General features: G+C 53.1%; 11 protein-coding genes across 11 annotated transcripts; 3 read left to right on the top strand and 8 right to left on the bottom strand.

The window, feature by feature from the left end:
- Positions 1–318: 318 nt before the first annotated feature.
- On the bottom strand, positions 319–6,619 carry J4E86_004344 (uncharacterized protein; the record flags this gene model as incomplete). Its single annotated transcript, XM_051444887.1, has 5 exons — positions 319–1,247; positions 1,300–1,418; positions 1,465–1,907; positions 1,954–4,125; positions 4,172–6,619. 5 exons carry the CDS (start codon positions 6,617–6,619, stop codon positions 319–321), a joined length of 6,111 nt encoding a protein of 2,036 aa, XP_051304512.1.
- A 202-nt stretch (positions 6,620–6,821) lies between these two features.
- Positions 6,822–7,791, top strand: J4E86_004343 (uncharacterized protein; the record flags this gene model as incomplete). Its single annotated transcript, XM_051444886.1, has 2 exons — positions 6,822–6,976; positions 7,023–7,791. The coding sequence occupies 2 exons, from the start codon at positions 6,822–6,824 to the stop codon at positions 7,789–7,791; spliced, it is 924 nt and encodes a 307-aa protein (XP_051304511.1).
- Positions 7,792–8,007: 216 nt separating this feature from the next.
- On the bottom strand, positions 8,008–8,412 carry J4E86_004342 (uncharacterized protein; the record flags this gene model as incomplete). Its single annotated transcript, XM_051444885.1, has 2 exons — positions 8,008–8,253; positions 8,383–8,412. 2 exons carry the CDS (start codon positions 8,410–8,412, stop codon positions 8,008–8,010), a joined length of 276 nt encoding a protein of 91 aa, XP_051304510.1.
- Positions 8,413–8,914: 502 nt separating this feature from the next.
- Positions 8,915–9,751, top strand: J4E86_004341 (uncharacterized protein; the record flags this gene model as incomplete). Its single annotated transcript, XM_051444884.1, has 1 exon — positions 8,915–9,751. The coding sequence occupies one exon, from the start codon at positions 8,915–8,917 to the stop codon at positions 9,749–9,751; it is 837 nt and encodes a 278-aa protein (XP_051304509.1).
- Positions 9,752–9,862: 111 nt separating this feature from the next.
- J4E86_004340 (uncharacterized protein) lies at positions 9,863–11,147 on the bottom strand (the record flags this gene model as incomplete). The annotated part of the gene is made up of 2 exons (XM_051444883.1): positions 9,863–10,198; positions 10,254–11,147. The coding sequence occupies 2 exons, from the start codon at positions 11,145–11,147 to the stop codon at positions 9,863–9,865; spliced, it is 1,230 nt and encodes a 409-aa protein (XP_051304508.1).
- Positions 11,148–11,646: 499 nt separating this feature from the next.
- Positions 11,647–16,603, bottom strand: J4E86_004339 (uncharacterized protein; the record flags this gene model as incomplete). Its single annotated transcript, XM_051444882.1, has 3 exons — positions 11,647–12,747; positions 12,798–15,043; positions 15,091–16,603. 3 exons carry the CDS (start codon positions 16,601–16,603, stop codon positions 11,647–11,649), a joined length of 4,860 nt encoding a protein of 1,619 aa, XP_051304507.1.
- A 434-nt stretch (positions 16,604–17,037) lies between these two features.
- Positions 17,038–20,168, top strand: J4E86_004338 (uncharacterized protein; the record flags this gene model as incomplete). Its single annotated transcript, XM_051444881.1, has 3 exons — positions 17,038–17,107; positions 17,307–19,674; positions 19,727–20,168. 3 exons carry the CDS (start codon positions 17,038–17,040, stop codon positions 20,166–20,168), a joined length of 2,880 nt encoding a protein of 959 aa, XP_051304506.1.
- Positions 20,169–20,362: 194 nt separating this feature from the next.
- On the bottom strand, positions 20,363–21,187 carry J4E86_004337 (uncharacterized protein; the record flags this gene model as incomplete). Its single annotated transcript, XM_051444880.1, has 1 exon — positions 20,363–21,187. The coding sequence occupies one exon, from the start codon at positions 21,185–21,187 to the stop codon at positions 20,363–20,365; it is 825 nt and encodes a 274-aa protein (XP_051304505.1).
- Positions 21,188–21,784: 597 nt separating this feature from the next.
- Positions 21,785–22,600, bottom strand: J4E86_004336 (uncharacterized protein; the record flags this gene model as incomplete). Its single annotated transcript, XM_051444879.1, has 1 exon — positions 21,785–22,600. One exon carries the CDS (start codon positions 22,598–22,600, stop codon positions 21,785–21,787), a length of 816 nt encoding a protein of 271 aa, XP_051304504.1.
- A 433-nt stretch (positions 22,601–23,033) lies between these two features.
- J4E86_004335 (uncharacterized protein) lies at positions 23,034–23,774 on the bottom strand (the record flags this gene model as incomplete). Its single annotated transcript, XM_051444878.1, has 1 exon — positions 23,034–23,774. One exon carries the CDS (start codon positions 23,772–23,774, stop codon positions 23,034–23,036), a length of 741 nt encoding a protein of 246 aa, XP_051304503.1.
- Positions 23,775–25,674: 1,900 nt separating this feature from the next.
- J4E86_004334 (uncharacterized protein) lies at positions 25,675–26,415 on the bottom strand (the record flags this gene model as incomplete). Its single annotated transcript, XM_051444877.1, has 1 exon — positions 25,675–26,415. The coding sequence occupies one exon, from the start codon at positions 26,413–26,415 to the stop codon at positions 25,675–25,677; it is 741 nt and encodes a 246-aa protein (XP_051304502.1).
- Positions 26,416–26,974: the final 559 nt, after the last annotated feature.

Here is a 26,974-nt window from a genome sequence, read left to right as displayed (position 1 = left end):
GCTCGAACGCCCCGTTCCAGGAATTAGCTCTAATGTGCTCAACCATGACTTCCTCTCCAGCCTGAAGATGCGCACAAACCCAACAATCGCCACAGCGACCAATCAGAATTACCCACAATGCAGACCGCGCCAATGATGGATCTGTGTCCTTCAATAGAGCCTATACATGCATGCGACCCGCGCAGCGCACGCTCCTTCTCTTGCTGACATGTCGTAAGCTGAGCATCCAGATGCGAAAAGTCAACCGCTCATTGAACGAGATTCGAAGGAAGATGTTGTCCACCTGTGAGATCCACGTCATACAAAGAATAACGAGTCTTATGAGCCAAAGTCCATCTTGAGCGCGATCTTTGGCATGCCGTCATCCTCCCTACTGACCTCCTGCCTTCTCGGCCCTTGCCCGCTCTTTAGCACACCCTCCATGAAACTTCTCTGGTCGGCACTCAGCCCAGTCACCACGCCCCTAAACGCTTGCTGATCCGCACTAGCGATCTCCAGTAAGCGCGCCGCAATTTCTTGGCTGGCCTTGGGCTCCTTCTGCGCCCGTGCCAACAGCGCAGGTATAATGATCTTAGTCGCAGTCTGGCGCTGTAATGGTTGTGGTAGTGTGGAGATGAATGTGACAAGAGTCTGTGCGAGCGTTGTGCGAGAATCGTCTAGACCCTCTACATCAGAGGGCGTTGCCAAGAAGGCGAGTGTTGGGGGAAGGATAAGCTTAGCAAGGCTCGTCTCAAGAGCGCCTTTCTTGGGTAGAAGCAGTAGTGAGCGACAGCAGCCTGCTGCTACCTTACTCGTTGTTACCGTGCCGAGACAATCGAATAGATCGTCAATGAAGCGCTTGACGAGCGGATCATCGGGAGAGAACGCAGAAGCGGCGGAGCTCAGTAAGATGGTAGTCGCAAGAACGGTGTTCTTCTCACATGCAAGAGCAGCATCAAACTCACGCTGCTGTGCGTATCTGAGAATTGCGAGGAAGCGCGAAAGAGTTGCGCGGAGTTGCTTGCTTGTGTCATCCGTCCCTTCGGCATGCGGTGCGAGACTGGTGATGAAGCGCTTGAAGATCGGAAGTGCTTGAGGAATAACTGTGGTTTGGCATGCCCCAGTGCTTAGTATGGTCGCGAAAATGTGGAGGATACAAGCGTGAAGATCAGCCTTGATGATTGACGGGAAGACTTGCGCGGCATCTACGAGCGCGGAGAGCGCCGTCGTCAGGAGTGCGACCGCCTCTTCATTCATTTCGTGGCGCGCTGGGAATGAGAATTAGTGACTGAATATGGCGCGATTTTGAAGCGAACATACCCTTAGCTTTGCTGTCTTCCAGTCCAGGCACGAGTCCGGACAGGACTAGAACCATGATCTTAGTCAATTCGAATAGCTGATCAATGTCTTCGGAAAGGTGCTCATCCGCGGCAGTAGTTCTATCGATGTCAGCAAGCTAAATGGAGAGCTTTCGGATGTCCTTACCCTTGGTCTCTGCGTGCAGATGGATGGCCAAGACATAGGTTTCGTGTGATCTCGACGATGACTGTTTGCACAGTCAAGCCTTCAGTGAGCACGAGCCGATCCAGCATGTCCATCGTTTCGGAAAACACGACTTCTCGGTAGATTGCATGACCGGATACTGAAGGGCGCAGAATCTTCTTCAGTGCCTGCAATATCTCCAGAATCTGCTCCTTAGACGCTTGTAGATCGCCTGGGCGACCTGCTAATGCCTCGAACGCGAGACCGAACAGGACAAAGAAGAAAGCGACAGGCTCATCGCGGTAGTTGATGTGATCAGACTTCCCATTGGGGGTAGATTCTGACAATTCAGTCTTGCCATCTAAAGCGTCAAAGACGAACTCGCTGTCTTCGTCGATGAGACTGGCAATAGCATCTACAAGGTTGAGCCAGGTATCTTGATAGAACTGCACTTTGTTAGTATTGATCAAGGTTTTCGACGACCAATCATACCTTCAGAAGCGTCTCGCGGTTGAGCGCAGCATAGATTGTGTCTAGACTTCCAGATAGAGAGGCAGAACCCATGGAAGAAGAAATGTCGGGCTCGAACCTCAGACGGGCATACTCTCGGAGCGACGCTAACCAAAGAGGAGTCAACTTTGCGATGTGTGGCTTCAGTACATCCACCAAGTAGGTTTGCTCGGCACTCGCAATCTGCAGTTCTGCCCACGCTGAGAAGACTGCCATTTTGACCATGACTTGAGCGTTCGAGCTGAGTCCTTTGAGATCACCGATTGCTGCGGTTTCGGATTCGCTGGAGAAGTTCTCAAGCGCTGAGACGAGCAACTTGAGGATACGACCCATTCGATCTACATCTGTAACGATTCCGGTAGCAATGAACGTGGCGCATACGTTGACAGCTTCAGCGGCGAGCTCAGGCGATGAATCTGCTGCAAACGCTGGGGTAAGAGCCGAACCGATTTGAGCTTGGTACTGCTCAAGCAAAGTGACTTCAGCGAAGTCGGGATCGGGTGTTTTGCCGAATAGCTTGAGCACTTGGTCGATAATCTTCAAGCCGCGAATCCTCAGTTGTACTACACCGGCGGTCGATGCAGAGAAAGCGATGCGCACAACATCAGCAACCCTCTGCTGTAAGGCCATGACACAGAGTGACTCCTCTCTGAATGTGGCCTCTTTGCTCACCATCGCGACAAGCTCGCTCAAGCAATCCATACCGAATGTTCGCACTTGCCACTTGAGTAGTTCCTGACTGACTTGAGCGCCATCTCCAGCCTCAGCCCCAGGCGCATTAGACGCTGATGCAAAGCCCGCGACTTCCTCGTCCTGCAAATCAGTCGCTCCCGCTTTTGGCTTCGATTCGATCTTGTCTTGCGTCTCGACCTTCTTCGTTTTAGTGAGTACTGAGTGACATCGCTGCACCCATGTCGCGGTGTCCGATAAGCCAGTTTGATGCAGCCAGTTGCGGATGATATTCCGCACTACTTCATGCTCAGAGTCACGATCGAGAACATGCCACAGCTGATCTTCCAGACCGGGATCGGCAGCGCGTATGACTTCCTCCGTGTTGCGCCTCATGAGGTTGTGTAACCCGTCGATAGCCATGTCTCGAATTTGTGTTGAGCTGCTTTCAACCGCCCGTTGCAATTGTTTCACATAGGCTGAGAACTCCATGTGGCCAGGCGCGTATAGCGAAATATGTTCCTGGCAACGCAGACTCTCGATGATGATCAGCTCATCCGCATCGCCCTGGAAGAGGCCTACAAGAGTCATGATCAGATCTCTTGCCTTTGCAACATCTTGCAGGTCCGGCCCAAGCACGTTGATCGTGCTGTCGACGCATCGTGCGATTACGGCGGGGGTAGGTATGTCGATCTCAATGTTCGAATATGCCGGAGACATCGATTCATCATTGTGTGTGTCGGCAGCATACAGTTGCGCTAGCATGCCGAGCGTACTGGTGACATAACTGGAGAAGGATAGACCGGCAGAGTCAGCAACCCTCGATAGACTGTCGATGGCCCAGAAGTGCACAACCGGATGGGGATCATTGCCGAGCGACATCAGTATTCCAAGTATATTCTTGAGATGAAAGCCAGCAGCCATACCACCGAGCTGAGAGTGTATACAGCCAAGCGCGACAGCATACCCAGAACGAGCATTGGGTTCCCGATTAGCGACGATCTGATCGACCAGGTAGTTTACCTCAGTGGTGGTGAGAGCGTTTCCAGAGCTGTTGCACAGACGACCCAAAGCTTCACTAGCAAGGTTGCGGATGAACGGGTCGGGAAGGACAACGAAAAGATGCAACAGATCCTGCATCACCTTTTCGACCGCCGGTCCTTTCAGACTTCCTGGAGCTGAGCGGGTCTCCTTGACTGCAACCTTCAGAGCAGATAGCACCGCATATGCAATGTTGACCATCATGGCCGTCTTTCTGTTAATATCGCGTTGCAGGCTACTCGCAGAAAGGAATGATGTCATCTGCTCCAAAATGCTTTCTTGGATCCTGGCAGTTTGGAGTGGTAGACATATCGCAAACAACTGAAGTGCCGAGTTGACGACTTCAGTTGCTGGTGGATCGGGAAGCTCATGGCTCTCGTCTGGTGTTCTGATGTACAAGGATATCGAATCGTGTTCACGAGCACCACAGATGGGTGATAGAAGCTGGGCTGTGTTAATGATGCTCTTTCGGGATTCAGCGGATACATACCGTGCGGTCAATAATCGACTCAGGTCCATGCCTCGTGAGCCAGTGATGGTGGGTACCAGTCTCTTGCTCTCCAGGAAGAGGTGTGATGTCGAAACCACGCACCAGTCCAGTGACACCGAAGCCATGGTTGTCAGCCACCTCCCATATGCTTTCGAACGTTCCTGCAGCACTTGCGATTGCCGTACTAAATGAGCTTGTGGTATAGTTGTCCGGCTCTGCGAAGGATGCGATGGCGAAAGGTAACAAGTTTGTCTGGAGTAACACCTCATGGCTACTTGCTGGACTCAGCTCCACAAGTTTAGTGTAACATTGAAGCACTCTCCTCCGGACCATGAGATCAAAGTCGTGAAGTTGAAGTGCGGGTGACAGACGTTGAGACATATCATCCGTTGTCTTCTTAGCCGGTAGGGTATTCAGGAACATTGTTGTATTTTGCAGCATCGCTGCCAGTCTTTTCGTAACGTCAAGCGTTAAGATGCGGCTGTTGAACTCCAAGAAAGTCAAGATAGAGCCTAAAGCGCACTCCCGCACATGTGCTAGGAAGCAGAGTTCTAGGTAGTTCCTTTGTACCATGTTGTCTCTGTTTAGGGGTTTCGGAAGCGCATTCTTCCATAATAGGAGTAATTGGGAAAGGTGTATCTTGACAAAGTTGGGACCAAGAGTCATCAAGCCTCCGATCAGGATCCATGCAACTTGAATCTGGGTTGACCCAATCCTCAGATCTGAGTTGCTCGCCGACTTGAGGAGTGAAGTGGCTTGTTGGAGTACTCTCGAGTTTACATCTACGGACCCATGGAGTGGTTGAGACGTAGACGTGCTGAGAACAGCAGAAAGGCCGTTCGCGAGACCAACGCACTTTCTGGGTGATTGTCTCGGTCCAGCAAGAAGACCAAGCTCTCGGTTGACGCTGTTCATGCAGATCGTAACTGCTGGCAGTAACTGAAGTGGACACGCAAGTACAAAAGAGCGCAGACAGGCGGAAGCGGTCACCTGAACTGTGTAACTCGGATGCTGCAGGACCTGGAGGAGTGCATCCCGGCAAGAGTCCGCAATGACATTTGTAGCGGATCCCAAACTATTGAAGAGTGAGGACAGCGTACTCAGTGCCCCAATCAAAGTTTGCTTTGTTGGCTCTGGTCGTTCTTTCAGCGCCTGTGGGTAGTCTTTCAATATCTCGTTGACCAAGAACCTTGCGGCATTGAGCTGGCCAGATTCTCCAAGCATCTCGCGGCCAATGACTGTCTCCAGTATGACTGCAGCGAACTTCCTAGTGCTAAGTGTACGGTAGCGATTCTGTACAATGACATTGTTGCTGAGAATGTCCGTGAATAGGCTGCGCGCGATCTCTGGATATTTGGTCTCGACGATCTGCTCGCCCAGCCCCTTGATGGTCTTGATGTAGCACACGGCAATTCCAGCTCGTGCGCGATTGCCAGCCTGGGGTCGACAGTATTGTGTCGCAAGCAGTTTGAGAAGACTCGCGATGGTGAAGGAGAGTTGGTAAGCCGACTTCTTGGGTGCCGGAGACTCTGAGCGCTCCATAACCACATCATCACCGTCGTCGTCGCCCGGTTTTCTGTTCTTCTTTTTCTTCTGTGCGGTCGACGAACGGGTAATGCCAAGAATGGGGAGGTCAACTGGCGCGTTCTCAGAGTAGTTCTTCACCAACGCAGCGCTGATGCACGATGCAACCGCGCGTCTCACGGACGACGAGGGACTATCGATCGCCTTCCAAGCTACATTCTGCAATTTATCGAAGTCGTTCGAGTTGTCGAAGAAGGTCGTGTGCCGGAGTAGTTGCTCCAGACAGTAGAACACCGCTGTCTGAACAAGGTAGGATTTGTCGCTGCCAGCATTGCGCGCCTGCTTCCACGCGTCTCTCGCAATGAGTTCATCAGCGTGCGAGCTAACGCCTTTGAAGACCTTGCCCACAGCCTTGAATACTGCCGCTCGTAGTCCAGTGTAGTTCTGCGAGAACTTGATGAGTCCCAGCAGCGACTTGACAGCCAGTGGGGATAGCCCTATAGCGCTATCGCCTGCGGCCTCGAAGATGGCACCCAAGCAATGCACAGCCGCATGCTTCGTCCTAACATCCTTCTCGCTCTTTCCTGCCGCGTTGATTATGCCAACCGACTCATTGATAGACTCAAACAGCAGCTTCCTGTCTCCTTTTTCGAATATGCCCGCAATTGCTCGTCCCAAGTTGTTTCGGATCACTCGTGTGGGGGCGGGGGACGCGAGGTTGACGATCTGGAATATCTCCTTCTTGATGTATATCTGGTGGGCCGAGGCGCCGTCGCCATCTAGGGAGGCCACATGGCGGGCGAGATCGGAACTGAAAGTCAGCAAGTAGAGGTCTTGCTGTTCCGAAGGTAGCGCGTGGAGCTTCTTGATGTCGAGTTCAGGGTTGGAGGGGCCTTTGTCTGCCGCTGGCTCGTCTGCTGCCATGGCTGGTGAGGGGATCGCGTGGCGTCGGTCTCGTTATCGCAGTTATCGCATCCGGCTGCTGATGTCGTAGCGAGTCTTGACGTGACGGATGTCCAGTGTGGAGATGTCGGTGGATGCATGTGGGAGTTGCGGACCCCCGTCTTGGCAGGCACGCATCTCCAACTTTTGTACTACTACAAGTCAACAACCAATATCTGCCTCCATGTCTGTCCCGTTACGACGCGCAGTGCTGTCTGCGTTTTACAAGGAGAATGCGACATGCTGCTCCTGCAGATATGTTTCTCGTCCGAGACAGTGGCGCATGCAAGAGCAGGTGCGATGCTTGAGCACCACCCCAAATCTACAATCAGGCCACTCGTACGTCGCCTTCACAATCCAATGGCACACGGCTAACCTACCACAGCAAGTGGTCTTCCATCAAACATGACAAAGCCAAGAATGACGCAGGCAAGTCCAAGCAACGGTCTATCATGACCCGCGACATCACCAACGCCGTCAAGCTCGGTGGCCCGAATCCCGACATGAACCCCCGCCTCTCCCTCGCAATCTCGACCGCAAAGAAGTCCGCCGTGCCCAAAGCCTCTATCGAAGCCGCCATAGCCCGCGGACAAGGACTCTCCGCATCGGGTGCTGCCCTTGAATCACTTTTACTCGAAGCCATCCTGCCGCCCTCCGTCGCCACAATAATAGAATGTCAAACGGACAACAAGTTGCGCACCCTAGCCGACATACGACTACTCATAAAAGAGGCAGGCGGCAGCATCTCCACCGTAGCGTTCATGTTTGAAAAGAAGGGACGGATAATAATACGGAAGAAAGATGGTGTAGGCGTAGACGAGGTGCTAGAGCCAGCCCTTGAAGCCGGCGTGCTGGATGTAGACGAAGATGCCGAGGGAAGAGTCATGTTATACACCGAGCCTGCGTTGACGAACAAAACGGCGGAGAGACTGGCGAAGGAGCTAGATGTAGAAATTGAGGAGAGCGAGATCATCTATGATCCTAACGAAGATACCAAGGTGCCTCTGGAGGACGAGGGCGCGGCCAAAGAGTTGGGCAGCTTCTTGGATGAGCTGCAGGAAGTGCAGGGTGTACAAGGGGTGTATATGAACTGGACCAAGGGAAGCATAGGAGATGATGTCTGGGATGAGATAAGAGGCAAGGTCACTGCGTGATCTGTCTCTGACTCTCCAGCCTGGTGTACATTTTGTAGTATACAGTATTGTACAATAACGCCAATAGCGGCGCAGAACGAGCTGTGTCTTCGCGCTTGGTATCTCTCAGCAAATATCCACCACCTCAGATCGTGACTTCTCGTTCGCTCGTGTTCGTGGCTCGGTGCCTGTCATAGGGTGTTGTTCGTGTGCATCCAGCATGCTGTCCCGACCTCTCTACTCCTCCCTGCCGGTGCCCAGTTCCCTCAACCTCTCTTGCTCCTCCCTCCTCCTCTTGTTCTCGAGATTCCTCTGCTTCAACCTCTCCAATTCCTTTGCAATCTCGTCTCTGTCGTACGGGATCTTGTGTGTTTGGCCTGGCTTGGGCCAGAAATCGGGAACGGTGAATTTGCCGTCGAGGTTCGTGCCGAAGTAGTACATGATGCTGATTGGGAAGAGAATGTACATCCCGAACTGGAAGGTCTGGTCAGTGTATGCTCAAGGGTATTAGGCTCGATTTGGTTGGAGTGCAGGTGGAGTGCAAGTGGAATTACTGGTGTAGTCGCTTTGGGCTTCAAAGCGCGAGGCGCTGTAGGGATACTATCTACGTACCTTGAACACTTCGAGGTTGGGGCCACCCATCGTTGCGGTATCTAGTCGACGTCGTGTGGTATCTGCGGCGCACTCCGGAGACTTTCGCGCTTGAGTGGAGTGATGATGGAGTCGAAGTTTCGCAGATCTGATCGGTGATGGTTCGGCGATAAGAGGTTAGATCTAATCTTCAGCCTTACCTCCGTGCGTTTCCCCACTTCCAAGCTGGGGAAGCCGCGACCTTCACATGTGCCTGCAACCTGGAATCCTGCGAAACAGGTTCAACCCCAAGCTACTCCAATACCAAGGCTGTATTTTTATCTCCATCAAGCAGTGATGATCAACTGCTACACCCCATCCATCAATTCTGTCGCGCTCGGTTGTCTCAACAATGTCTATCCCGTCTCCGCATTCTAGCCTCGGCTCACTGACATCCCAACTAAGAATCTCCCAAGCACTCCAACTAACATAATCACGCCCCACCCAACTATACGTCCAGCTTAAACACCATAACCAACATCTCAGCTCTCCAACATCCAACCCACCACCCACCATGTCCGACCCAAACTCCCCCATCCTCCTCACCTACACCAACAAAACCGCCATAATAACCCTCAACGTACCCAAAAAACTAAACGCCCTCGACGCAGACACCTACTACCTGCTCGCGCGCGCCATGAACGAAGTCGCCGCCCGCTCCGACATCTACATCACCATCCTAACCGGGCGGGGCCGTTTCTTCAGCGCAGGCGCAGACGTAACATTTGGCTCTACAACCGACAGCAGCGCCATCGACGAGCGGCACCAGTACCTAAAGTCCTTCGTATCCAACAACCTGCACATCACACATGCGTTTTACACGCATCCCAAGATACTTATTACGGCGCTGAATGGACCGGCGGTGGGACTGTCAGCGGCGCTGATCGCTTTTAGCGATTTCGTGTATGCGGCGCCGCATGCGTTTTTGCTTACGCCGTTTAGCTCGCTGGGGCTTGTTGCTGAGGGCAATGCGAGTATCGGGTTTGTAAGGAGGTTGGGTATTTCGAAGGCGAATGAGGCGCTTATTATGTCGAAACGCATCACTTGCGATGAACTCGTGGCGACGGGCTTCGTCAACAAGGTCATCAACGCTGGCGTTGATGTCAAGGATGAGAGCTACAGTGACAGGTTTCTGGGCGAGGTTAGGAAGGAAGTTGAGGAGAGGCTGGGTGATCATCTCAACAGCGAGAGTTTGGTGCTGATCAAGGAGTTGATTCAGAAGCCGTATCGGGAGGCGTTGGATCGACAGGGCGTGGAAGAGGTGATGGGAGGTTTGCAGAGGTTTTTGAAGGGCGTGCCACAGAAGGAGTTTGCGAGGTTGGCGAGTGGAGAGAAGAAGCATAAGTTGTAGGGTTGGTGAGGCAGTGTTGGTAAGAAAAGGGAGATCTACAGAGCGCACTTGTCACGGAAGAATGTTTGGAGTGGTAGAAAAGTGGAAAGATGAAGGCGTATGCCATAGTCTCTAGCCCAACGACACACCCTCCGTAGCCAACAGCTCTCCACCCAGTGCATCCCCTTGAGTAGGACTCGCAACATCCACAACCGGTCTACTTGCCGTTGTCGTGCTATCCGCCAAATTCTCCAGTGGACTCGGTCGATGCGGCGGCGGTCTGTTCCTCTTCTCCTCCTGTAGCTGGTGCTGCACATAGCTCGTGTACCGTAGCGCAACGAAGAGCATAAATGCACTGACACCGACTGTGATGGCTGCGCGGCGGGTAAGCACCCAGCGGACGCCTTCGACCTCGGATCGCGCGTCAGAGTTGAGCGCGACGGTGATTTTGTAGTTGAGTTCTTGGATCTAGAGAACATTCCTGTTAGTAGGTTGCGCCGAAGAGAAAATGGGATGATCATACCTTGGTCTCCATAACCCTCTGTTCCTGCCTGACAGCCATCTTCCTGTCGTCGAAAAGCCCCTTAAGCTCGTCTCTGAGATGAGTCGTCTCCTGTCCTAATCTCTGCCCTAGAATATCGACCTCGTGTTGCAATTGCCCCCTTTCCGTGCGCATCCTCTCCATCTCGCCTTTCTTCGCGTTGCCTATCTCCGTCTTCAGTTCGCTGCATGCGGCCCGGAAGAGGTATGTTTCGTTTTCCACATTGCTCTTGCTGACGAGCTCCTTACGCGCCAACTCCATGTTGTCCAAGAGGGTCTGTCGCACAGCTTTCATTATGGTAATGGACTGCTCGGGGGTGTATGAGGATTGCGAGAGCTTGCGCACGAGACCGTAGGTATCGAAATGGTGGACATATGGCGGTGTCTTCAGGTGCGGTGCCTTATGCGACTCTTCTTCAGCGGCGGTGGGAATGTGCAGAACGCTGTCGACGGGTTTCGTATCGCTCTTCTTGGGAGGGTCAGGCGCCGGCGTTGTTGGTGGGGCGGTTTCTTCTGTTGCGCTTGCTTGAGTAGGCGTGTTTGGACTTGTTGTTGCTGTTGGCGCATCTTCCTCTACTTCTTCGTGTTCGTGAACGGGGTCTTGCGGGGGTTTCTCGTTGGTGACAGGCTCCTTTTCTTGAGGCTCTTTCGGGGGCTCTTGGTCCAATGCTGGAGCTGCGTGCTCATATGCTTTCCCATATCGTTGTGTGCTCGGTGGCTCCGATCGGCGGGGCGAAGTTGTGAAATGACGACGTGCTTGTCGCGTGCGGGAAACTGATGGCGATGCACGCTCTTTTGTTATCGACGCGCCTACTCGTGACGATGTGGTCGGCTGAAACAGCATAGGCCATAGGAACGGCAGTCTTGGAGCAGCCATGTTGTCGTGTCGTGGAAGTTGCGAAGTTCGAGCTCGAGGTGGAATCCTCAGATGCGACTTCGGGTAGTATAGGCCTTGGCGGGGGATCTGCCATCCTGAAGTGGATATCCATGCCGAAGCACCACATTTCGACATCGGAGGAAAGGCATCATCTCAAACTTGTTCTGTCATACAAAGCTGCACGATCCTGTTGAGACTGCAAAGATGTATATTGCGATCTTTTGAGGTATTCTAGACACGTAACTCATGATTTTAATTTCTGTAACTCATAACCGAAACATCGGTCGTCTTTCGTCATATACAATATAGTAAAGGCAATCAGAACTTTTTGATCTAGGCCTGTGCCTCACCAGCAACTCCGCGCAATGCTAGTACTCAATCTCCTTCTCATGATACCGTAAAATCAACAAACTTTTGTGAGGTCATAAAACCCCTGGGTATATGTATATGTGTAAGACTTGTCGCAACACCGGGAACAAACAACTTTTGGTCTACAAAATCAAACGTCGTGCGAAGAGCTACTGATGGAACTGCGACTAGTCCCATCGGTGATATGCGTCGCGATACTCATGCGCTGGAATGGCGAAATTTGGTTTTGTTCGCGAGACGGGGGACTTGACAATCCCTGACTGCCTGCAGGCGACGAAGGTGGTGGGTGGCTTGGTAGAGCATCATTCGCGCCATAGCGTTCTCGGAGACGCTTAATTTCGCGAAGTCGGTTACGCCAGGACGATATGGAATCACCACCTTCGCGGATGTACCAAACGCTGGCAAAGACAACGGCGTTAATAGCCATGAGGCGGCAGTAGTCCGCCAGATACTTTCCGCAAAGAATCTTGGTTTCGACGGCAGGAGATATGTCTGGGAACCCTGGCTTTGAGATGGTCTGGATCTTGTAGTAGCGATTCCTGCCGTCGGGATCTGCATCCAGTCGACGGTCGACAAAGCTGGCCCTTGACTCTGGAGAAATGACAATATGTACATAATTGAAGGCCGACGGGAACGTGTCGAAGTTGTAAGGTAAGCCAGAGTCGTTGAAGATAATATTGACAAAGTCGTTGCCGATGTGTCGCTTTTTGTTTGGATACGTCATGTCGTCGTCGGGGTTGGTTGGCATCATTGTAGGAATGTGGAAGACAAGCTCCATGCAGCGGTCCCGCCAAGCATAGGTGAACTCGCCGTCCCTGTCTTCGCGTGTGTCGAGACCACCAGTATTGAACTTCGCCCCCTTCAGACGGCATAATGTACCTAGGTCACTAAGGAAAGCAGTATATGCTGGGGATCCCATATCGTTCATGAAAATGTCTCTCTCGTTCGTCTGGCCCTCGCCGATGTAGATGACGCCTATTTTGTAGTTGTCTACCGTTGCGATCCGGTCGAATACAGTAATAGCACGGCGTGTCGGCTCGTCATCGGGTAACGGAATAGGTGGATTGCTCAGGTCGAGTGGGGCGTAAAATGACTGGAAGATATCGTCTGGCAGAATTCCGACATATGTGTTGGAGTAGAATGCTTGGGAAGCAAGGCCGATGGTGATCGGAACTTGATGTCGTGGTGGCGACGTGATCAAGGGCCGTACTTTGATAAAGCGGGTACCGCACTGCCAAAAGTTAGTAGATGTACTGACAACACACAAGCAGAAAGACTTACCGGCCGGCGTGTCGTGACAACAGAGGCACCGGTTCTTGCAGCGGTCTCTATTGTCACAAGAGCATTACCAACGATCCATGTCTTCTTCCAGACTTCTCCATCGCCAGGCTTGAAGGAACTTTCCTCGCGTGTTGTTTCATCGCGATCTGTATATGCTACCATGTTCATAATGTCCAGAATGACCTGTCCTTGCTCCTCCATAATTTGCCGTCCGGAGCTGTCGGTATAGTGTAGATTCTTTGTGATCCATGGTATCTGCTTTGGGCGGTCCTCCATCTTCAACGCCATGAACCAAAATGTGATGACGTAATACGCGAGGGAATATAGATACTGAGGTAGATCGTCCTCGACGCTTCTTGGCTTGTTGGCCCCAAGATCGGGCGATGCCGCAAAGTCTCTTGATGCGCCGCTGTGTCGCAATGTCCGATGCCCGCTTTGTAGCGAATGCCCGTTCGCTGTCCGGTCACGCTGGTCGCGTATGTGTTGTAAGTACCGGAAGCATACACCGAAAACTAGCTTGAACTCGTCTTCGCGGAAGTTCTTGAAAAGTTCTGGAAGACGAGCCAAGGAGGTGAGGAATTCCAATATGTGTATCGCTGTAGCTGGCTTCGTGATGATTTGCGACATTTTCTGGACGATGCTATCGAGTGACTTGCTGACCGACAGTGGTATTTCGAAACAGCAGACTGAAAGTGCGTGGATGCACCATTTTGACGTTCTGTCCCACTGCACGATCCCTTGTAGGAAGGCCTTCACAAGATCATCTTCCTCGCTCTTTTCGAAGTACTCGTGGTAGCTGATGATGATTGTTAATATATGAAATAGGCAGACGGCAACATCAGCCTTTTTCAGGAGCGTGTGCGGCGGTGGTTCGTGGAAGCTTGCATTCCGTACTTGTTCGCAGAGAACATTTCGTAACATTTTGAGCTGGGCGACACAACTGCGGACCAACGCTTGGTTGGAGAGCTGAGGCCCAAGATGAACGAGTACGTAGCTATAAATCTCCCAATCGGGTGGTCTCTGTAGGAGTGAAATGATCAACTCCAGCCACAATGTGACTTCCATGTCCAGGATATCATCGCTGAGAGGGTATTTCTCCGCATCAATATGGGAGAAGACGACGCGACTAGATTCAGATGGCGGTTCCTCGGGAAGTCCTTTGGGGCCAGGGTACATCCACAAAGGAGGTATCGGCTTTGATACGCGGCCCGCGGGGGCATTCGAGCGGCCGGTGTGGCGATTGAGAGAAGAACGAGGACTTGAACCAGAGGTTTTGCGTTGGTCCCGCCACGAAGAATTGTCTTCTGATCTGTTGTGATCGGATGTTGGACCATCTTCAAATTTTTCTGGCGCAATAGCTGTTTCCTCTGTACGGCAGAGCTCTGCGGCAATCCGCTGACCTTCTGATGAAGAGCTAACTATCAAAGCATGGCGAGCGTCGGCGCGCAAACGAAAGAGTAACTTGAGAGCTGTAAGGCGTGCATCATGCGCGTATGCATCTCTTCCAGCAATCTGTCTTAGGAGCTCGTAAAGGATGCGTGTCTTTTGGGCCGAATGTGTCACGCTCCGAGTGAAAAGCCGTACATAGGCAGTGGCGATGACGTTACAAGGGGAGCATCCATCTTCTCTGAACAGAAATTGGTGAGACTGCCATGACGGTAGCGAAGGTGTAGATGCAGTCCGTGGGCGGTCCAGACGCCGCTGCAAGACTTGAACAATCTCGGAGAACCGGGCGGTCGATTCTCGATCAGCTACGTACACCGCGAAATCTACTAGTTCCTGCAGAACCTCAATGTCATCTTCCATTTCAATCCGGTCCAAAAGGAGTTCTTCTGACTGCGATACTGTTTCGCTGGAACACAGCATCTCGACGGCCTGGTTAGTTTCCCGTAATGATCGGAGCACAAGCAGTCGGAGCGAGCGTGGCCGTGTGGTGTCGTTGAAGATGCCAGCGACCAGTCGATGGCAGAGGTCAAACCAGCCGGCATGGGAAGGATTGAGGTAGCGTCCGGTTACAAAGTACTCTATCACTCGCTCCGCGGTCGCGTCGCTTACGCGGTGTGAAAGGTGCAAGAAAAGCTCCATGACACTCTCGCGTTGGATGAAGTCAAGTGCGTCGCTGATGTGGTCTAGTTTGACAAGAACCTGAAAGATACCGTCCTCTGGATCACGTCGGAAGAGCTCCTGGTGGGATGTTGCATCTCTTTCAAAGAACCCGGAGACATCGTTGGCATGCTCTGGTCCGCCTAGAATTCGTCAGTAAGGGGTATCCTGTGATTGGGTGTACACGTACCAGCATTGGACAGACTGTCTGCATGAGGTGATATTTGTCTTTCAAGGACGTCCTTCTTCGCACTGCTTGCATGATCTGTTGATCTGGATGCTCTGGCGCTGACACGCTCGTCGTCACGCTCGGCGCACACACGTATGACCTGCAGCATGTCCCCCAAGTCACTTTCAGCAAGCAAAAGATCTCTCATGCCTTCTTGAGCCAGAACCGCATCTATCAGACTTATGATTATCTGCTCTTGGTCGGTGCCAGGTGTCCTGATTGACGCTTTCAGGGCTGGGAAGAGCAAAGACATGGGGACCTTGGGCAGCTCGTTGCGACCATCTTCCAGAAGCAGAAGGCGCAACACCAGAGTAGTGCCCCTGTACATGCTGTCTAGCTTCTTCTTGAGACTCTCGTTTTCCAGAGTCTCCCGGGATGGGCCATCTAAAAGCAGATGCAGCAATTCAGAAATGGCAGCTTGTCCGACATGGGACTTGAACAGGTTGCTCAGCGTATTCCAGGCTTGATCCTGGAGATCGGTGATCCTCTTATGGATTTCACACAGAACTTCGAGACAGGGTCGCAGGGATTGCTTGGGTATGTGCACATAGGTGATGATTGTATCGAACAGCTTGACGCCACATTCGACATCGGGTCGATGCGTCGTGGCCCTGCAGATGGAGACGGTCCGTCGTACCAGGAGGTCCAGATCGTCGTCGGTGAAGACTTTGGCATTGAACTTGCAGATATCCGTGGCAAATTGGAAGGCGCGAAACATGTTGGCGACTTCTGGAGGAGGATTGGCAGCACTCCTCTTACCGTTGGACTTGCCCCTCAGGCCGCGGAAGGCATCGCAACTGGCCTGGAAGCAGCTATCGAGGGAAGTGAGGATGAAGGAGACCATGCCCGACTCGCAGGAATCAATGTTGCGCCCATCGTTGGTGAGGGTGGCGATGACATCGAGTCTTCTATCGAAATAGCGGTCGTTCTTGCGCAGACAAGCGGCGTCGAAAAAGAGAGTGCGCTCGATGCTCGCCAGGTCGGAAAGCGATGCGCAGCTCTTGAGAAGCTTGTACCCCGCCTCTGCGACATCGTCTGGCTGCTCGGGAAGGAGCAAGTCGCTCGCGACCGACCACAAGGCCAGTATGTTCTGCACCGGATACGCCTCGAGAATGTCGCATATCTTGTCCACGGCCACGACGCGCTCGGCGAATGGGCGATTGCGCTGCAGCTGGTCTATCAGGTCGTGCAGCTCGGGAGGGCCGCCCGTCACAGGCTTGCCCGTCCGCTGGCCTGTGACCTGGCTGATGCGCTGAAGGGTACCGTCGGCTGAGTGCGGGCTAGGGATGGAGCCGGGACGGATGGTGCCCAGCGAAGGTGTGCGCGCAGGCGTGCTGGTGGCGGACGAGATTGAGGGCGGCGGCGTCGGGCTCTTCAGACGGCCGCCGGTCAGAGAGCGGAAGGCCGTGAAGAGCGCCTGGGTGGAGGAGCGGCGGTCGGGCGTGTGGGGGACATGGTCGGCCGGCGGAGACATGCGTCGGTCGCGGCGGCGCAGATGGGGTTTGCCTGGTGGAGAGTGCGAAGGCTCGACGACTACGGCGGAGAGGGCCCAAGAGGATGTCTATGAGAGGAACGCAGGCGCATCGAGTCTATCATGGGTGCTGGGCGGCGGAGAGGCGGGGCGGCTGGCGGAGCCCATCTGGGGGTGGAGGAGGAAAGCAACGGGTCACGCCTGGCGGGAAGGCAGCGTCGTAGCGGACTCGAGCTTGCTAGACAGCAGCACGGCATCCAGAATTCAAGAGCAGTCGTCGCCGGGCAGGGCTGGGGTCATGGGCCTGATCCCTGCACACAGAGACAGGCCCTAGCGCCGCGAGTGGGACACCCCAAACAGCAACCATCGGCCAAACAGTCGAGCTCTCTGTCCACCAGCCACCCGTCCAGTACACTTGCACCCCTACGCCCGTCACCATGGCTGCCGATATCGCTACCCTCTCGCAGCTGCTCCAGGCGTCGCTCGACCCGCGGCAGAACAAGCAAGGTGCGTAGCAGTGTCTCCCGCAGTGCTCATGTGGTGTAGCCTGCATTTCTGGAAAGAATGCGCGTATGCTTGGATACGCAGGATACAGGCAGACTAGCCTTTCTATGCCTCATTATATCCGCATTCGTCTGGAATCCAGACTACCATCTTGCCCCTCCATCCCCCACACCACGCAACATGCGATGCTAACTTTTCACAGCGGAGGCCGCAATCAGCGAAGAGCAGAAGAAGCCCGGCTTCTCCCTCTCCCTCCTCCAGATCGTCGCCTCGGACGCGAACCCCCAGACGACCCGACTCTCGGCCGCCCTCTACTTCAAAAACTTCGTAAAGCGGAATTGGGTCGACGAGGATGGCAACTACAAGCTGCCCGAGGCCGAAGTCGTGGCCATCAAGAGGGAACTCATTGGCCTCATGGTCTCGGTACCTGCCAGTCTGCAAGCACAGCTCGGCGAGGCCATTAGCGCCATTGCCGACAGCGACTTCTGGCAGCGATGGGACACTCTAGTCGACGACCTCGTCTCGCGCCTCACACCCGACAACACCGTCGTCAACAACGGCGTACTCCAAGTCGCACATTCCATCTTCAAGCGCTGGCGGCCGCTGTTCCGCTCCGACGACCTCTTCACTGAGATCAACCACGTTCTGTCCAAATTCGGCACTCCCTTCCTCCAGCTACTCGAGAACACCGACGCCCTCATCACAAACTCCCAAGGCAACCCCCAGGTCCTCAAGAGCGCCTTCACAACGCTAGATCTCCTAGTCAAGCTGTTCTACGATCTTTCTTGCCAGGATCTGCCCCCCGTCTTCGAAGACCACATCGGAATCATCTCAGGCCTTCTCCACAAGTACCTTGTCTTCGACAACCCCGCCCTACACACCGATGATGACACAGAGTCGGGGCCGCAAGAGTACGTACGCGCGGGCATCTTCGAGGTGCTCATGCTCTACATTCAGAAATACGAGGACGCATTTGGGTCGCACCTGGGTCCTTTCATCGAAAGCACCTGGAGTTTCCTCATGTCGGTTGGCCTCGAGACCAAGTACGACATCGTGGTCAGCAAGGCGCTACAGTTCCTCACCGCCGTCGCATCCACACAACATGCCGAAGCCTTCAACAACGAGTCTGTCCTAGTCCAGATTATCGAGAAGGTCATCTTGCCAAATCTTACTCTGCGCGAGTCTGATGTGGAATTGTTCGAAGATGAGCCGATCGAGTTCATCAGGAGAGACCTGGAGGGGTCCGACAACGATACGCGACGACGTGCTGCCACCAACTTCCTGCGTAAACTCATGGACCGCTTCGAGGGCCTTGTCACGACTACTTCCCAGAAGTACATCGACGCCTACCTCCAAAACTATGCGGCAGACCCTCAAAACAACTGGAAGTCGAAGGATACCGCAGTCTACCTCTTCACCGCCATTGCTGCCAAGGGAACCGCTACCGCTGGCCAAGGTATCATGAGCGTCAACGAGAACGTCAACATTTTCGAGTTCTTCCAGACACACGTCGCAGCTGACCTTCAGGCCCAAAACGTATCGCCCATTCTGAAGGTTGATGCTATCAAATTCCTGTACGTCTTCCGCAGCCTGCTATCACCAGACCTTTGGCGCGCTGCTTTCCCCCTGCTGGTGAACCAGCTGGGCAACGACAACTATGTCATTCACACATACGCTGCCATCGCTGTCGAGCGTGCTCTGTACATGACAGACGACAAACGGCAACCCATAATACCCAAGTCAGACGTTGTTGGCTCATCGAAAGACTTGCTGGCGCACTTGTTCAAGCTTATCACAAAGAGCTCTGCCCCGGAAAAGATCCAGGAAAACGAGTTCTTGATGAAGTGCGTTATGCGCGTACTTATTTTCATACGCGATGATGTGCTGCCCATATGCGAGTCGATTCTTCAAAGCTTCATCAACATCGTCAAGGTCATCAGGCACAACCCTAGCAACCCTCGCTTCCAGTACTACATGTTCGAAGGTATAGGGGCACTTGTCCGCTTCTGTGCCCCAAAGCATCCTCAGTTCTTCGAGGAAAAGTTGTACGAGCCCTTTGCAACCTGCTTGCAGAACAACGTTGAAGAATTCTCTCCGTACATATTCCAAATCTTCTCCGCGCTGTTAGAAGCAAACCCTTCAGGCCAATTGAGCGAATACTACAGGGGTGTATTCGGCATCATCCTCAAGGGTGCGGTCTGGGAGCAGCGTGGTAACGTTCCTGCGTTAGCCCGACTGTTGAGTGCAATGGTTGCTCGCGACGCACAGAACATCGTGACAAGCAGCCAATTGGAGCCTATTCTGGGTATTTTCCAGAAGCTGGTCACTAGCAAGGCTCACGAGACATACTCGTTCGAGCTGATTGAAGCTGTCGTTGCGCACATCCCAGCGGATGCGCTACAACCCTACTTTGTCACCATCCTCCAGCTAATGCTCACAAGACTGTCGAACATGAAGACAGAGAACTTCCAGCAGCGCTTCATTGCGTTCTATCACTTCGTTTCAGCGCGACTGGATAAAGGACTTGGCGCCGACTTCTTCATCAAAGAGTCCGACAAGGTCCAGAATGAGTAAGTGAAAGATTCTCCAAATTGTAGGCATCAATTACTAACTTCGCAACAGCATCTTCAAGCCTATCTACTTGACTGTCATTCTTCCCGACACCCAGAAGCTTGCCCGCCCAACCGACCGCAAGACCGCAGTTGTGTCGTTCACCAAGACCCTGGGCGACGCGGAAGCTTTCGTTAGCCGTTACCCCAAGGGTTGGACCCTTACCACACAGCGCTTGATCGAGCTACTGGTCAACCCGCCTATGCCTACCTCCGCAGATGACATCATCCCCGATGCCGATGTCGACGAGCTCGGTTTCGGTGTCGGCTTCACCCAGCTGAACACCTGCAAGAAGGCTCCACGTGATCCCTTCCCTGAAATCACCGATGTGAAGGCTTGGGTGGCTCAATATTTGAAAGATGCGGATGCCCGTCACGGCGGCCGTATCGTCAAGATTGTGCAAGAACGTTTGGACGATGTTTCGAAGCAAGCTTTGGCTGCTTACTTGAGCTAGACCTGTGGAGATGTTTAGGAGACACTTTAAAATATCTGTGAGAACAGATGCGCATGATAGCACGCGGGGGGTTAGGCGCAGGTAAAACAGTGGAGCCGGCTTTCTAGGATTTAGGACATGATACCAGGTAGAAGGAACAAAGCTGAATATATTCGCAATGCACATTATGTGCACAACCCAGCCACTGAACCCCATCAAACGTCCTGCACCTCATAGCTAACCTTAGTAATCCCCTTCTGCCTCTTAATATTCCTCAAAACAACCCTCCCACACTCCTTCAACTTCTGCACATGCGTCCCGCCACACGGATAACTCCCCTCACTCCCTATCTCCACAACCCTAACGCCATCCTCCTCATCTCCCTTCAGCGTCTCCATAACCCCCGTACACTCCTTCTTCGCCTTCTCCTCATCCCAGAAATGGATTTTGACATCCATGTCCGCGGCAACCATCTCGTCGACTCTTGCTTGAATTGCAGCTTTCTTGTCTCCCGGGATGAGGCCTGAGAACTCTACAAATGCGGCGCCGGGGTAGTGCGACGCTTTTCCGTCGACGACGTCGGGAGCGATTGTACCAGTGGTTTTTAGATGCGCGACGGCGAGACCGATGACGTGGCCTGCGGTGTGGATCCGGGAGTGTAGGTGCCGTTTCGAGGTGTCGATTTTCTGCTCTGCTTCTACCTCTCTTCCGCTTTCTTGGAATCTCTTGTCGGAAGGCGAGAAGACGCCCATGTGCAAGATCGCGGGATCGATTTTGCGGACTTGGTGCACGTGGAATGTTGTGCTGCCCGTTGAGATGGTTCCAACATCCGAGGGTTGGCCGCCGCCTTGGGCGTGGAAGATGGTTGAGGGGGTGGTTAGGACATAGGGTTCGGTTTCTGGTGGTGGTTTGAATAGGGATTGGGTTTCTGGTGATAGGGATGATAGTGCGTGGATTGAGGTTATGGCGGAGGTATGCGTGTGTTTTTGGCCGTCTTTTTGGTAGAGGGGGTCTGTTCGTTGAGATAGAGGGTCTGCCATCTTGATGATCGGTCGAGATGTATCAAAGACGAAATGCGTGTCAGTTGTATCGTAGATGTGGCGGGCTGATGATGCCCGTTTTGGTGTTTGTGTTATGGTGCCGCGGAAGAGGATTGCGCACGCTGGATGCCTGGAAAGTCGACAGTACATGCGACGTTTTATGCTCGCCTGCTCTGATAGATGGTCGATTGAGTCACTTGAAATTTTGGAGGGCGTAACTTTAAAAGGAATGTTCGAGATACTTTGGAAGCCCGAAGTATGGGTCGGAACTGCGCCCTTGAGGTTTACATGCGCTTTACCGCATTAGGCAGGTACCAACTCGTGTTCTGACGTCTTCTCTTCTCGTAGATGAAACAGGAGCGTGGCATATAGATGTACGCATTGGAATTAAAGCCAAAAAATTCATTCTTCACTACATTCTTAATCGCCGCTGTGAGAGTGGGTAGCTACAAAAGGTGCAGCGTTGACGATGTCATCGCCGATACCTATCATCCTCTGACTCTGGGGTCCTCTTTCCCCTAATCTCTTCTAAACCGCACTTCCTATGAAGATGACCCCAAGCATAAAAAGCTCCGACATACACCATGAGGCCATTGTTCACTCTGAGCATTCCGAACCACCTTGACCGTCAAAGTTCATGTGCTGCCGTCCAATCCTCGACTCAACATTCAGCACATTCTTCAGGCCCGCTTCTTCGCAATGTCGTCGCAAGAGATCTTGTAGGTCGAGGTCCGAGCCCCACTTCCATGCCATGATACCGATTGCCAGGGGCCTCATGACTGTAGCGGCCTTGAAGTTGCTGTCGTCATCTGCGCAACCGCACTGATCAGTGCTAAGCGTCAAAAAGGCCACGGAGGTGTATGGGAAGAAAGTGCATTCTTCACAGGCTTTCTTCGTCAAGCCTTTGAAAGTTTTTGCACGCCGGCGTGTCGTAACAGCCTCTTTGTTCCAGAACGCATTTGTACGGAAGTCGTAAGTATCTCGGTCGAGACCAGGGGTTAGTGGGACGAGTCGCTTGCACTCCATCCTGTCGCTTGTTCTGGAGTATCCGTCGCACTCTGAGTACACAGACACGAGGATAGTCTTATCAGCGAAAAGGCTCTCGATGAGATCATCAACGCTGACAATGTCGATATCCGGGTGTAATGTCGGGAGCATGAAGTGCAGATAGGGACGCTGTCGCTTCTGGAGCCAGCCCTCGCCGGTGATGAATTGGCTGGACTTCTCGAATGGCTGGGAATTGCATGTGAGAATACCGTACTTGTGTAATTCGATGAGGCCAGGTACGAGCGGCATGGACTCTTCGTTGAGGGGAGCAAGGTGGTTTGGATTGACGTCGACTTCCCCGCGGATGAAGAGGAGGTTCAGCTGTAAGAGGGCGTTCCAGTCTGGCGCAGGCGCCCAGGCGTCCATCTGGCGCCTCGAACGGCAACTTCGGCATAAACCTAGATCGCTGCCTATACCGTTGTATGGCGTGGTGACACATCCCCACGGCAATCGAGGTTAGTTGGCTCATCGCAGCTCGTGCATGCAGTCATCGCGGATTGTTGTTGCGAGACTGTGACTCGATCAAGGTGAGGTAAGGAAGTACGGAAGAAAGAGTAGTGTTGTCTTATCAAGTAGGTGCACATTCGCTTGTTTATCTACCCTCGCGTGTTGATTGTGTCACCAATGACGCAGGCAGACACTTCCCCATCCGTCGGCCCTCGCGACCTCCATCGCTATCGCTATCACACTTTCCCTCACCCGCGCATGCCACCTTCCCTAGACCCAGAGCGCCGAAACCCAATTGCGGATAGGGAAGCCGCGACGAGGCACGCCGGATGAATCTCAGAACGTGACGAGCTTACGAAAGATATTTGGTAGCCACCTCGCGCCTCAAGGTCGCTCGATCATAGCGCTGGCCGCCCTCATTTGACCAGTGAGCAACCACAGGGCTCTGCGTCTTCCGCCCCTCAAAGATGTCATGCGCATCAGAACGGCTGGTTTCCTGTAGAGTCTTTTTGGCTACCGGAGGGTCTTTGTCGAAATTCGGGACGTTATCGCGCTCTAGGGGCCTAGTCGAGAAAGCTTTGGAAAGCCTGGGGTTGAGCGGAGAGGAAGACTGATGGGCAGACGGTACGGATTGGCGAACGCGAGGTCCCAGAGGTTGTTTTACTCGGAAAGGCGAGCCTTCGATATGCGCGTTGACAGGATGGTATCCGGGAGGTGCTAGCTTGCGCATGATGGGTGTATCTTCGCGGGGAAAGGACAAGGGACGCGGAGTGGATGGTTGGTGTTCGTCGCCTTGACATTCGCCGCCGTCGATGTCCATCTCCACAGCCACTTCGCTCTCCGGCCAGTCCTGCTCGGTCTCTGAAGCTACGACAGTCTTTGAGTTGTGGTTCAAGACGAGGAGCCAGGTCGAGACGCCTAGCAGCGTCATCAGGAAGAGTGTATAGGTCTGACCATTGGGGTCAAGCATCCAGTATTCGAGACAGCTTCCACGGAACAGATAGGCGAAGAAACCTTTGGATGAGTCGATAGTGTCTTGAACGAAGCGCTCGAGACGAGTAGGCGGCTCTTGATTGATAAGAAAGCCTGACATGATGTTATGAGGCTGCAGTCAATTATTGGTGATCGGATCAAGTGGTAGGAGATTGGACTCAAAGATCAAGCGGTCGGAAGTTATAGGCGACCGCGAGCGTTTGCTGTGATGTATCGGCGCGTGATTACTTCACGGTCCTCTCGATTGAGTGAATCGCTTGTTTCTCAACTCTTGTCCATGTCTCATGTGATGAAAGCCAGCCAAACAACACGAGCGTTGACAACATGGCCGTTTCATTCCTTCCCGTCAGGCTGTGATTTGCCACGTAGTTGCTGCGGCAACAACTGCACTCTTCAAGCGTCCTCCAGTATCAACGTCCCAAGATCCTAGACGTTCTATGTAGTAGTACACCGCAATTTGAATGCCCCACGTCTCTGCGCAACGGTACCTCTATCCTAGAATCGCCCCCCAAAAGAAAGCCTCATATCGCTGTCAACACCCTAGCTCCAACCAGCCTTCCCAAACGCCGCATTCACTGGCGGTCTCTTTGACTGCGGCCTCGGTAAAGTGCTTGTAGGAACACTGAATAGCGGTCTCCGCGCTGGAGGCACCTCCTCCGGTCTTCTTGCTCCAAACACCCGCTCCTCCACGAACGGCTTCTCCATACCTTCTCTTTTCCATCTTTCTTGAACTTGATCGAACTCCATGCCTGGTGGAAACATGGGAGTCTCTTCGCGTCTGTGTCTGTATGGCGCCGATCTGAATGGATCAGCGGGCTTTGGCGTACTTTGCAGCCGGAAGATGAAGCGGGCGAGGCTATACACGACTCCGATACTGATTGTCAGTAAAAGGGTGTGGATGAATTGGGGGTGTTTATCGTAAAGCGCGAAGAAGGCAAGGACGATTCCAGTCTTGAGCTCTAGCCACACTAAGAACGCGAGAATTAGGGCTCCGGTATTTGGCAGTAGCTGCTTCGCCGATTCGAGCATTGCTTTCAATAGGCCATGAGATGACGCGCGCATCCAGAGAAGGGACATTGTAAAACTGGGTTGAGGGGTGTATGTGTCTGGCTGCTGGTGGACATTTAAAGAATACCTGCAGAAGAAACGAGAACATATGTCTTTCACTAGAGTTATGAACGTGCTTTCACTGGACAGCACAAGCTCTTCTAGGAAGTAGACAAACCGTCATCCCCTGGTTCTGCTGTCTTTATTTACAATGCCCTCGTAGCCTCCGTGAATCTTGTACATTCGTACTATGCGAATACGTTGGTGCGGCAGTTTGCCATAACAACGGCACCACAATGTGTCAAGAACAGGTCGATATCGTGCTCAACATGTTCATCGTTTCACTCTTCCCTTTTCACATCGCTCGATCCCGGTTCAAGTGCGTGCAGCATGGCCCCCACTACGCGGGATCTTGAACCAAATGCCATCGACCATTTCTTCACTGTGATGATGGCGCTAGCCGTCGCTTTGATAGTACTGCTCTTCATCATCATAGTCAGATATGAGAGGCGCAATGCCTCGTGGATACGACGCGGGCTGAGGGCGGGGAATGAGAATTGGTTTATTCTTAGCTATGGAACAGGTATGCGTGTGGCGCATGTGGATACTGATGGGATAAGTGTTGGTTATGAAGAGATAACATAGCCGTGGAATGCGTTTGGTCTGTATGGTAGAGTTGTCTTTGGCGCGATTTATGTAGCGAGGTACGTATAATACTTTCGCATCTCAATCATGTATATGAAGGATTTGTCTAGCTTGGTAGCATGAGAGCATCAATGTGATGAATTTGACATACACACAGCCTCGAAGTCCAGCGCATAGACATCATGATAGACTCACACTAACGGTACATCCGAAAGTAGAACCGACCAAGAAGAGAGTCAATCCAATAGCCACTTTCGATTAATATCCCGTGTGCTCTGTTGTGGAGGTGCCCCGATCCTTCTTGACTCTCATCGTCCCTGTCTACGCGGATCGGGAGCGTAGAAGCCCGTAGTAGATGTAGTGGTTGTCGTTCTGCCTCGCTCCACTTCGGTGCCTCCTCTGTCCGCACTTCCATTTCCTACCGCAAGAGTAGACATTACGCTAGCTAGCGACTGGCCGCGCGGTTTGGTGGACGCGCTGGGAGCGCTCATGCTTCCCGCACTCGTTGTTGTGCCACCCTGAGCTGCTGTATCTCCTTGCGTCACATCCGACTGCTGCTGACCGCGCTGTACCGGCGACCGCGAGGTTTTAGGAGGAGGAAGAGCACGATACCGCTTCCTAAGCTCCTTAAGCCCAAGTTCGGTTGTAGCAATCAACTCTTCTTCTGTTTCGACAGCAAGCTCGAGTTCGTTCCATAACTTATGAACCTCTTCGTCCGGTTGTGAGCTCTCGTTGCCTCGACCCTCTGGTATGCGTATAGGGAAGAATTCGGGTTGTGGCTGTGGGTTCTCGTCGGGGTACATTGGCGACTGGGGTGGTGCGCCCTCAACGTGGGTATACAATCCGACACCTGTTATGTAGGGGGTTGTGCCGGGAGGGCAAGTGCTCTTGAAGGCACCGATCAAGTCGGCGTTCATGCGAGCTTTACGAGCGGCTGCCACATCGGGTGGGAGAGGCGTGGTACTCGTGGGTGGCTTTTCGAATACCGGTGGGTTGGTGGCGTTCTGCTCACGCGCGGCTGAGGAGGATTGGTCTGCTGATGAGATCATGGCGGCCCGGTCTGGGTGAAGATGATGTGAAATCGCACTCTGCCGCATGTTAGTGCTCTTTTCCGGTCTTGCTTTGAACATTGTTCGGTTGGTGAAGGTTTGCAGCTGACAGCAATAAAACGTTAGTATCGAGGTTTTGGTAGTTCGCTGTAATGTTTGGGGTTGTGTCGCTTTCCAATCGCTCGCATTCACTACACAGCTTGCGGTGTTGAGAAGGAGCCATTGCGTTTGCTGTCTTTCCGCGGACGCACTTACTCCAATTGAAGATATACATACCTGAGGTCCCTGTATCCGTTGAGCGTTCCTACCATAGTGTCGTGGATGAGGGCAGCGACGATGCTCTCGTCTACTCGATTAGGGGACCACCAACGTCGCGTGAAGCTGACCTCGGAAGTCGCGCCGTTATCGATAACAACCACCCCACTATGCCCAATACGTCATAGTTCCAGACTTCCAGCCTCGCCAACACGCAGGCCATGCAGGCGTCCATCAACGCGTCATGACGAGATCATCAACGACCCGCTCCCGATGCAAGCTCCACAGCATCCAGGAACGCGCC

The sequence above is a fragment of the Alternaria arbusti genome (genome assembly GCF_024043155.1).
Source record: "Alternaria arbusti strain BMP 1465 chromosome Unknown scaffold_4, whole genome shotgun sequence".
NCBI lineage: Eukaryota > Fungi > Ascomycota > Dothideomycetes > Pleosporales > Pleosporaceae > Alternaria > Alternaria arbusti.
The sequence above is the reverse complement of the archived record's forward strand: the minus strand, read 5'-3'. Positions and strand labels throughout refer to the sequence as shown.